The 12,166-nt window shown below is 38.9% G+C and overlaps 1 protein-coding gene across 1 annotated transcript in view; it reads left to right on the top strand.

Annotated features, from left to right (window-relative positions):
* Nucleotides 1-12,166, top strand: part of FREM3 (FRAS1 related extracellular matrix 3) — a 93,931-nt gene that overhangs the window by 28,357 nt on the left and 53,408 nt on the right. Inside the window, exon 3 of the mRNA XM_070757762.1 lies at nucleotides 10,096-10,242. Coding sequence (XP_070613863.1) covers nucleotides 10,096-10,242 — 147 coding nt within the window. The remainder of the gene's footprint in view (nucleotides 1-10,095; nucleotides 10,243-12,166) is intronic.

Raw genomic sequence — 12,166 nt, 5'->3', positions numbered from 1 at the left:
TTAAGGAGCTTGCGAAAGGCAAGGAGGGGGGGGGCAACTCTGATATCTGGGGGGAGCTGGTTCCAGAGGGTCGGGGCCGCCACAGAGAAGGCTCTTCTCCTGGGTCCCACCAAACGACATTGTTTAGTCGACGGGACCCGGAGAAGGCCAACTCTGTGGGACCTAACCGGTCGCTGGGATTCGTGCGGCAGAAGGCGGTCCTGGAGATATTCTGGTCTGATGCCATGAAGGGCTTTGTAGGTCATAACCAATACTTTGAATTGTGACCGGAAATTGATCAGCAACCAATGCAGACTGCGGAGTGTTGGTGTAACATGGGCATACCTTGGGAAGCCCATGATTGCGTGTGTACAGCCTGGGCGGTTCAAAATCCATATGTTATGCCACTGCTGCTAAAAACCTGTTGCAAATATGCTTCCAGGTGCATTCCAAGTGCTGGTTATTATCATTAAAACCTTGTATGAAATGGGGACAGATTACCTGTGAGACTATCTATGTCTGAGAATGTCGGTCTTTTAGACCTGATATGACAGAATGGGTATGTTTCAGATGCCTTCTATCAAACAGTGCTATCTTGTGGGACCAGAGATTGTTTGACCTATGGAATATTTGGATGGCTCCAACCCACTTGGTCTTCCAGAAGGCTGATAAAACGTTTCTTATCATCCTCTTGTTAAGGTCAAGAATGTTAAGAAAATCTAATATCCATGTGACGTATGAAATTGTTATGTTTATTTTATTTATTTATTTATTTTGTCAAACAATTATAGGGTGATAATTGGTACAAATAAAACATTAGATAAGTAATGATAAAAAGTAACAAAAGAAGACAATAGGACAGGGACGGTAGGCACAGTGGTGCGCTTATGCACGCCCCTTACAGACCTCTTAGAAAGGGGGAGAGGTCAATTTTAGATAGTCTAAGGTTAAAGGTTTTGGGGTTAGGAGTAGAAACCACAGAATGTAGCACTCCTTTTCTTGGACTGAACTGTTTTAATGGATTGTGGATTTTATATTGTCTTGGTACATATTGCTTTACCTCTGGATGTTATGTAGCTAAAGGAGGGGCTGTATACATTTTCTGCTACTAAAAGATTTTAGGAAGCTGTCGGATATCAACAAAAGATACATGTAACAAAGTTTTGATGAATGGTAATTTGGACAAGTTTATATATTGGTATTCCAGACATGTGTCTAAAGTTCTTAGAGCATAATAAGCAAGGAGCAGGATTTTTAAAAGTTATATCTAAAAACAAACTGGAAACATTTTTTTCCAGACTGGTATATCATGATCTTTAAAATGCTTAGAACTAATCTATATAATTTTGCATTTGATTAGGTTTATGGACTTTTTTCAAGGGCAGCCCTAAGTAATTATGTGCTACACTAGTCTAAACATAAGGTAATTGAATTAGATGTGTCACAGTATCAAATACCATGTTGTACATTGTCATTTGGAAGATGGAGCTTTAAACCTAACACTTTCTCTTACGTATTGACTATGGATTATGAATTTAAATAGACGCCACTGATTGGCTAATCTAGAGGCGAGAGAAATAAACTTCTATCAGTGGCTAGCAGGTTTTAGGGTAGCCCTTAAAAGTGGCTTTCCTGCAACCTGCTGGCAGTCCTTATTAGAATAGAATAGAATAGAATAGAATAGAATAGAATTTTATTGGCCAAGTGTGATTGGACACACAAGGAATTTGTCTTGGTGCATATGCTCTCGGTGTACATAAAATAAAATATACATTTGTCAAGAATCATGTGGTACAACACTTAATGATTGTCATAGGGATCAAATAAGCAACGAAGAAGCAATATTAATAAAAAATCTTAGGATATAAGAATAGAATAGAATAGAATTTTTATTGGCCAAATGTGATTGGACACACAAGGAATTTGTCTTGGTGCATATGCTCTCAGCGTACATAAAATAAAATATACATTTGTCAAGAATCATGTGGTATAACACTTAATGATTGTTATAGGGGTCAAATAAGCAATGAAGAAGCAATATTAATAAAAATCTTAGGATATAAGCAACAAGTTACAGTCATACAGTCAACATGGGAGGAAATGGGTGAAAGGAATGATGAGAAAAACTAGTAGAATAGAAGTGCAGATTTAGTAGAAAGTCTGACAGTGTTGAGGGAATTACAGTATTTGTTTAGTACAGTGATGGCGTTTGGAAAAAAACTGTTCTTGTGTCTAGTTGTCTTGGTGTGCAGTGCTCTGTAGCGACGTTTTGAGGGTAGGAGTTGAAACAATTTGTGTCCAGGATGTGAGGGGTCAGTAAATATTTTCCCCGCCCTCTTTTTGACTCGTGCAGTATACAGGTCCTCAATGGAAGGCAGGTTGGCAGCAATTGAGCCGGGGTGGCGCAGCAGGTAGTGTGCTGTACTGCAGGCCACTGAAGCTGACTGTAGATCTGAAGGTCAGCGGTTCAAATCTCATCACCGGCTCAAGGTTGACTCAGCCTTCCATCCTTCCGAGGTGGGTAAAATGAGGACCTGGATTGTGGGGGCAATATGCTGGCTCTGTTAAAAAAGTGCTATTGCTAACATGTTGTAAGCCGCCCTGAGTCTAAGGAGAAGGGCGGCATAAAAATAGAATAAATAATAAATAAATTGTTTTTTCTGCTAATAGATAATAAAGGTGCTGAACTATTCCTGAGACTCGCCTCTTCATTTACACATGAATCTAACAGTTTCAAGTTGACTCCTGCTATTGTTTATTATTTATTCTTTGTGCTGTACCAATAATAAGAAAAGGAATGGAACAAAAGACTTTAAAAAATAAGTTGCAAAACCATTCTTTAAAAAAATCGCATGTATGATATTGAAATAGGAGACCAAAATTATAAAATACGATACAGCTTGAAACTTTTTAAATGAACAGTAATACATTTTTTAAAAACTCAGATATCTTTCTAACGAATTATTTCAAATTCTCTTGAAAGGCACAAAGTACAATCCTGTGATTGAAGGGAGGGGATGTTGGCTGAGTAGAAAAAATGGTGAAATGTGTACTTTGCAACTTGTTCAGTCAATTAATTTCTTTAAAAAAATATAACCCTGTGCCCTGCGTTTAAATCACGAAGGCATGAACTCTGTTATTTATATACTGTATGGTTATAGCCTATGGTAACTAAGTTTGCTATTATTAATTATAAATAAACTCTCTAATCCATGTTTCACGATGCAACCCTATTTAAAGGAATATGTTCAATCTCCAGTTGTAAAAAGTATGTAAAAATATTAATATTCTCTGGTGACTGTGAATTTAAACAATTTTAAGTAATGTGATAAATTAGGCTACAGAAATAGTTACGCAAATCACTCATTTACCGGTATATACCATAGCTATTTATAATTTCACATCTATTGTAATCTTAACTAAAGGCTGCATATTCTAGGAGAGTGATGGAGAACCTTTTTTTTCTTAGGTGTCGAAAGAGCATGCGTGCATGCCTTTGTTTATGCATGAGTGCCCGTATCCATAATTCAATGCCCGGGGAGGGTGAAAACAGCTTCCCCCACTCCCTGGAATAATAATAATAATAATAATAATAATAATAATAATAATAATAATAATAATAATAATAATAATTTATTAGATTTGTATGCCGCCCCTCTCCAAAGACTCGGGGCAGCTCACAACAACAATAAAAACAATATTATAATGGCACAAATCTAATATTAAAAAACTAAAAACCCTATCATAATTAAAAACCAAACAGCACATACATACCAAACATAAATTATAATAAGCCTGGGGGAAAGATGTCTCAAATCCCCCATGCCTGGCGGTATAGGTGGGTCTTAAGTAGTTTACAAAAGACAAGGAGGGTGGGAGCAGTTCTAATCTCCGGGGCGAGTTGATTCCAGAGGGCCAGGGCCGCCACAGAGAAGGCTCTTCCCCTGGGGCCCGCCAGATGACATTGTTTAGTCGACAGGACCTGGAGAAGGCCAACTCTGTGGGACCTTATCAGCTGCTGGGATTTGTGCGGTAGCAGGCGGTTCCGGAGGTACTCTGGTCCAATGCCATGTAGGGCTTTAAAGGTAATGACCAACATTTTGAATTGTGACCGGAAACTGATCGGCAGCCAATGCAAGCCATGGAGTGTTCTAGATACATGGGCGAATCTGGGAAGCCCTCCAGCCCGGCTGTCACCTTTTAAAACAGCCGTGCGGCTTTCTAGCAGCCTCTGAACGCCAAACGCGGAAGTTTGGGTTTGGCGTTCGGCTTCGGGAAACGGCTGGGAAGCCGCGCGGCTGTTTTAAAAGGTCACAGCCAGGCGGCAGCGGTTTTTTTGCGGGGTTTTTTTTTGGTTGCACGGATTAATTGACTTTACATTGTTTCCAATGGGAAACAATGTTTCGTCTTACGAACCTTTCGTGTTACGAACCTCCCCCTGGAACCAATTAGGTTCGTATCTTGAGGTTCCACTGTACTTGATCTTCACAAATTAGAAACATAGAAGACTGACGGCAGAAAAAGACCTCATGGTCCATCTAGTCTGCCCTTATACTATTTCCTGTATTTTTATCTTACAATGGATATATGTTTATCCCAGGCATGTTTAAATTCAGTTACTGTGGATTTACCAACCACGTCTGCTGGAAGTTTGTTCCAAGGATCTACTACTCTTTCAGTAAAATAATATTTTCTCATGTTGCTTTTGATCTTTCCCCCAACTAACTTCAGATTGTGTCCCCTTGTTCTTGTGTTCACTTTCCTATTAAAAACACCTCCCTCCTGAACCTTATTTAACCCTTTAACATATTTAAATGTTTTGATCATGTCCCCCCTTTTCCTTCTGTCCTCCAGACTGTACAGATTGAGTTCATGAAGTCTTTCCTGATACGTTTTATGCTTAAGACCTTCCACCATTCTTGTAGCCCGTCTTTGGACCCATTCAATTTTCTCAATATCTTTTTGTAGGTGAGGTCTCCAGAACTGAACACAGGATTCCAAATGTGGTCTCACCAGCACTCTATATAGCGGGATCATAATCTCCCTCTTCCTGCTTGTTATACCTCTAGCTATGCAGCCAAGCATCCTACTTGCTTTTCCTACCACCCGTCCACACTGCTCACCCTCAAATTTCTTTCAATTTATTAAAGCTACTTTATGCGTTTTATATGTAGTCCTTCAGGTTTGAAGAAAGCTCTGTTTTGCACTCTGTTAATAATCTGTGGACACAGAGGTGACTCTGCACTCTCCATCTGGGAGCAGAAGCTAGCAGAATGAGGGCACCAGAAGTCTGTTGTAGTGTCAGCTGTGGGTGTTATTCTGTGACACTCCTCACAGTTTTCGTTTGATGGTTTCTTCAAAGCTTCATAGCACAGAGACACTAGTGTGTTCTGTCAGCAGCTCAGCTTATAGTTCCCTTGGTTGCATGTCACAGTGTCATAGGTTATCTTTCACAGTGTTTTCATAATGCTTTTGTGGTTAGCTTCAAGATCTCTTCTCCAGTTCCAGTATACTGCGAGAGCAATCATGGGATTTCCCAAATATGCCCATGTTACACCAACACTCCGCAGTCTGCATTGGTTGCCGATCAGTTTCCGATCACAATTCAAAGTGTTGGTTATGACATATAAAGCCCTTCATGGCACCGGACCAGATTATCTCAGGGACCGCCTTCTGCTGCACGAATCCCAGCGACCAGTTAGGTCCCACAGAGTGGATCTTCTCCGGGTCCCGTCAACTAAACAATGTCGCTTGGCAGGACCCAGGGGAAGAGCCTTCTCTGTGGCGGCCCCGGCCCTCTGGAACCAACTCCCCCCAGAGATTAGAATTGCCCCCACCCTCCTTGCCCTTCGTAAGCTACTTAAAACCCACCTCTGCCGTCAGGCATGGGGGAATTCAGATCCTCTTTCCCCCTAGGCCTTTACAATTCTATGCATGGTATGTATGTATGTATGTTTGATTTTTATATTAATGGGTTTTTAATCGTTTTTAGTATTAGATTACTATTGTACACTGTTTTATTGTTGCTGTTAGCCGCTCTGAGAGGGGCGGCATACAAATCTATTAAATACATACATACATACATACATACATACATACATACATACATACATACTGTAGAGCAGTGTTTCCCAACCTTGGCAACTTGAAGATATTTGGACTTCAACTCCCAGAATTCCTCAGCCAGCAAATGCTGGCTGGGGAATTCTGGGAGTTGAAGTCCAGATATCTTCAAGTTGCCAAGGTTGGGAAACACTGCTGTAGAGGAACTGGCATTAAGCAATCATCCACTGTGATGATGTGTCTGATACAACTTATCTGGACTCTGATAATCAATGACTAAATGCTGGTGGACTCCATATGATCCTACATTAATGATACATTTTTATCTGTTTAGATTATTAATAGTTTCATTCATATCATCATCAATAAAATATTGATGTCTAAGTGCTATTGCTATTATTGATAAACATGTGTTTCTTGCAATTCCGTCTCATCTCTATGGCAGGGAGGGTTCAATATTTTTCTTGCTAAATGACAACTGGACAGCTGTAAATGTTGATCCAGTAGTTGCAATCTTAAAATTAGTTCTGACAAATTATGTGTTCAGTTATGATTAGTTATGTGTTCAGTTCTGGAGACCTCACCTACAAAAAGATTGACAAAATTGAACGGGTCCAAAGACGGGCTACAAGAATGGTGGAAGGTCTTAAGCATAAAACGTATCAGGAAAGACTTAATGAACTCAATCTGTATAGTCTGGAGGACAGAAGGAAAAAGGGGGACATGATCGAAACATTTAAATATGTTAAAGGGTTAAATAAGGTTCAGGAGGGAAGTGTTTTTAATAGGAAAGTGAACACAAGAACAAGGGGACACAATCTGAAGTTAGTTGGGGGAAAGATCAAAAGCAACGTGAGAAAATATTATTTCACTGAAAGAGTAGTAGATCCTTGGAACAAACTTCCAGCAGATGTGGTTGGTAAATCCACAGTAACTGAATTTAAACATGCCTGGGATAAACATATATCCATTGTAAGATAAAATACAGGAAATAGTATAAGGGCAGACTAGATGGACCATGAGGTCTTTTTCTGCCGTCAGTCTTCTATGTTTCTATGTTTCTATGACAAAAAAGGGGGGAGCACAAGAAATATCATTTTAGGACTGTATTGTATTTCAGATGTGATTCCAAAAAATGGTTCAGACAACATAGGTGCACATCCATTTGCAAGACTTTAAAGCAGCCGCTTCTTTTCTCATCCAACTACAAAGGGTAGATATAAGAAAGTTCAGTTTTCTTCAAAAAGCACTTTTGGATTACAGAAGTGGGACCTGAATTATTAAGAGACACCATAGATATCAATCTCTTTTATTTATGATGATATGAATAAAACTATTTTAATTCATATCATCATAAGGTTTTTTTTCTTTTGAACATATTTCTTCTCATCCAGGAAGCTTCTTCAGTTTTGATTGGATGGTGGTGAATAAAATGATTTATATTCTATGAAGTCATCTGGTTGTTCGTACTCTGTAGGTTGATTGTGAGCTGTGACTCATTGAGGCCCCTTGGGATTTTATCCCTATCCTCAGGATTACCTGAATTAATTTACTTACTTACTTACTTACTTACTTACTTACTTACTTACTTACTTACTTACTTACTTACTTACTTACTTACGGTACTTACTTACTGATTTATTTTGTCCAATACACAATGAGTGTTTTAGTGGGCATATATCTGACATACACATAGTAAAATACATGATGAAGGTTATAGAGGAGATACTCATAGTAAAATATATCTAAGAAATAATAGAAAAGAAGGTATAGTAATAGAACATATCAATGAAAGAATAGAAGAAGAGATATAGGAATAGAAGAAAGGTATAGGAGATATAGGAGAGCAATAGGACAGGGGACGGAAGGCACTATAGTACACTTGTACTTGCCCCTTACTGAACTCTTAGGAATCTGGATAGGTCAACCGTAGATAATCTAAGGGTAAAGTGTTGGGGGTTTGGGGATGACACTATGGAGTCGGGTAACGAGTTCCACGATTTGACAACTCAGTTAATGAAGTCATATTTTTTACAGTCAAGTTTGGAGCGGTTAATATTAAGTTTAAATCTGTTGTGTGCTCTTGTGTTGTTGTGGTTGAAGCTGAAGTAGTCGCCGACAGGCAGGACGTTGCAGCATATGATCTTGTGGGCAATACTTAGATCTTGTTTAAGGCGTCTTAGTTCTAAACTTTCTAGGCCCAGGATTGAAAGTCTAGTCTCATAGGGTATTCTATTTCGAGTGGAGAAGTGAAGGGCTCTTCTGGTGAAGTATCTTTGGACATTTTCAAGAGTGTTAATGTCTGAGATGCGATATGGGTTCCAAACAGATTATCTATATTCGAGGATGGGTCTGGCAAACGTTTTGTAAGCTCTGGTAAGTAGTGTGAGATTGCCGGAGCAGAAGCTACGTAGGATTAGGTTTACAACTCTTGAAGCCTTCTTGGCTATATTGTTGCAGTGGGGTTTGGCACTTAAATCTTTTGTTATTAGTATACCAAGGTCTTTAACCGAGTGGGGATTATCTTAGAGCAGGGGTCCCCAAACTTTTTACACAGGGGGCCAGTTCACTGTCCCTAGGACTTTTGGAGGGCCGGACTATAAAAAAAATGTATGAACAAATCCCTATGCACACTGCACATACCTTATTTAAAGTAAAAAACAAAATGGGAACAAATACAATATTTAATATTTATTCTCCCTCTTTCTTTCTCTCTCTCTGTCCTTCTCTCTTTCTATTTCTCTCTTGCTTGCTTGCTTTCTCTTCTCTCTTTCTCTCACTCACTCTCTTTGTATCTCTCCCTCTCTCTGTCTCTCCCTTTCTTTCTCTCTCCCTTTCTATCTCTCCTCTTCCTTTCTCTCTCCCTCTCTATCCCTCTTTCTCTCCCTCTCCCCCTTTCTCTCTTTCTCTCTCTTCTCTTTCTCTCACTCACTCACTCACTCTCTTTGTATCTCTCCCTCTTTCTCTCTACCTTTCTTTCTCTTTCTCTCTCTCCCTTTCTCTCTCTCCCTCTCTTGCTTTCTCTCTGTCCCTCTCTTTCTTTCTCTCTTATCTCTCCTTCTCTCACTCACTCTCTTTGTATCTCTCTTTGTATCTCTCTATCTCTCCCTCTTTCTCTCTCTCCCTTTCTATCTCTCCTCTTCCTTTCTCCCTCTCTCTCTTGCTTTCTTTCTCTCTCTCCCCCCTTTTTTCTCTCTCTCTCTTTCTCTCTCATACACCACGCCAGCAACAGAGAGAGAAAGAGAGAGGTACACTGTTGCTGCTCTGCCATAGGGCAGCAACAGTTTCTCTCCCTAAAGGCGAGAAATAAATTGGCCAATTGCAGGCCCGCTTTCCTCTCCGCCCCCTTGCCTCTCCACCTTCTCCTTGCTCAGCAGCCGACCGCGGTGAGTGGACAGGAGATTCCGGAGCTTATTATATTGATCAGTAAAATCTTGTGAGCTGCCGCGGGCCGGTTAAAAGACCTCATTGGGCCGCATCCAGCCCGCGGGCCGTAGTTTGGGGACCTCTGTCTTAGAGTGTAAATGAGTGTAGAACCTTCTTGCAACTGCTGAAAGGTAGAAAGGAGATAGGTGGTGTTGCAGTCTTACCTGTTGTTCAATTTTACATAGCTGATCTCTTTGATCCCTTCTTCAAACCAGTGATCCTCCCTATTCAGAATGTGGACTTCGCTGTCTTCTTTGGGGTTACAAAACACCACATCACAAACCCATGGCACAGTGTAGAAGAACAAACCCACTAGGAAAAAAATCAGCAGTCCATCTGCATTTGAAAGATAAATTTCATTCTTTTGAAACGGAAAATCCATATTATATTTTCTTCTTTTTAAAATAATCAATTGTATTTTTGACTCATGAAAAAGACACAATTAAAGTGAAACCTAATAAAACACATTTACATAGTACTGTATTACAGTAAGAAAATATTGTCTTACTCATGTACCAGTAGTTTTATTCATATTGTATGTCATATACATCATATATGCAAATATTGAAAGCATTCTTTCAGATTATATGAACTACATAATAATTTATTTATTGAACTGAATTTTAGGAGGAAACAGATTGAAGAGCCAACCTTTTCGTTTGAACTGGGCTTGGATTTCGCTGGAAAAAGAATACTACATGATAGATGAGGATTCCAAGGTTCTGGAGGTAACCCTGAAACGCAGAGGATATCTAGGGGAGACTTCATTTGTTAGTAAGTATGGTTTTAATATGCTGAAATCTTAGAAATATAGTATGTAGCTTTATTATAAAGAGTTTGTGATTTTTGTAGTTTTGCTGGTCAAAATATTATAGGCACTATAAAATTACTTAAAATAAAATAGACTTTGATAGGGTAAAATATCATATCAACAAGTATACAGTAAAGGAGATGGTAACAGATTTGTCAAACTGTTATTATGTACTTTAAATATTTATTTATATTAGATCTGTTTCTGAATGAACCCTGCAGTGTATTAAACTCATCTATTCTGTCTGTTGATTAGTCTGCCTTACATACTTTTATTGATTATCCTTCATAGTACAAGAAGTGTACCAAGAAGTGCACTTAGAAGTGCTAAGATAATTTATCCCCTGGTTAGGGCTTAAAAAACCTTAATCAGTGCGAGTAGCAATAAAAAAAGCCTGCAAAGATTTAGGGGGAAAAACTTCTTTGCAGAGAGTAAGCCTGCAAGCTGGTAAGATTGTGAGCACTTTATTAGGGCTAGAAAAAACATTCTTCCAAGCAATTAGCAATGAAAAAAGCAGAGAAGAACAGAGAAGATTGGTAGGGCTGGGAAAAAAAGTTTCAAAAAGCTACATTCAGAGTAACAGATGCACCCAAATTTTCAGCCTCTCTTAGGTGGGAAAAAGGTGTGTATAACACTCTGAAAAATATGGTACTTTTTGTTAACTGGTTCAGTGAATTCAGTAAGAAACAGGAAAACACTGAAGTTTCTTTATCATGTTTTTTTAGAAGTGCTATGATAAAGTGTACATCTCGGGAGGAGGAGATGTCACGGATGATTCCAAACATTTTACTTATTAAGGCTCAAAATATAGAAGTGACCCTTAGGAACAAGTCCTGTAGCCTTCTTTAGCTTGATGTCCTTCAGTTGATTCCAAAACATACAATTTCTACCCAAGAAAACGGAAGCAGCATTGACTTGGAAATCAGTAGTTGTGGAAAACTTTAGACATTGGAATATTGTTTTTGCATATGATTGTCTTTGAGCAAACCCAAAGTTGGGCAAACTTTGCTGACTCCCATCCCTTTGATAGGGTCATATAACTCTCACATTTGGCTATCTGAAAAAATAGCCTTTGCTGTGCACTCAACATGGGTCATTGTGGCTAACGCCTATATGTATAGAAACATAGAAACATAGAAGTCTGACGGCAGAAAAAGACCTCATGGTCTATCTAGTCTGCCCTTATACTATTTTCTGTATTTTATCTTAGGATGGATATATGTTTATCCCAGGCATATTTAAATTCAGTTACTGTGGATTTATCTACCACGTCTGCTGGAAGTTTGTTCCAAGGATCTACTACTCCTTCAGTAAAATAATATTTTCTCATGTTGCTTTTGATCTTTCCCCCAACTAACTTCAGATTGTGTCCCCTTGTTCTTGTGTTCACTTTCCTATTAAAAACACTTCCCTCCTGGACCTTATTTAACCCTTTAATATATTTAAATGTTTCGATCATGTCCCCCCTTTTCCTTCTGTCCTCCAGACTATACAGATTGAGTTCATTAAGTCTTTCCTGATACGTTTTATGCTTAAGACCTTCCACCATTCTTGTAGCCCGTCTTTGGACCCGTTCAATTTTGTCAATATCTTTTTGTAGGTGAGGTCTCCAGAACTGAACACAGTATGTAGCCAGACATGTCAAAATGGTTGTCAAAGAACCGCCCTGCTTTTGTGGAAGGACTTTTTTTTGTTGGGTTGTTGTTGTTTAGAATCTGATAGTGTTGGCTGGGTTAGTTTTCCAACAAAAATTTGGACAGTTAGTTAAAAATTCCCATCCTTGAAAATTCTGTCATAGAGACCTTTTGCCTGACTTGATTATCTATAGTTTATCTTATAGAAATAAACAACATTACACTGGCAACATTAAAGTAGAAAAAAATGGGG

Source organism: Erythrolamprus reginae, chromosome 7 (genome assembly GCF_031021105.1).
Source record: "Erythrolamprus reginae isolate rEryReg1 chromosome 7, rEryReg1.hap1, whole genome shotgun sequence".
NCBI lineage: Eukaryota > Metazoa > Chordata > Lepidosauria > Squamata > Dipsadidae > Erythrolamprus > Erythrolamprus reginae.
Note: the sequence above shows the minus strand (reverse complement) of the source record. Positions and strands in the feature narration are given on the sequence as shown.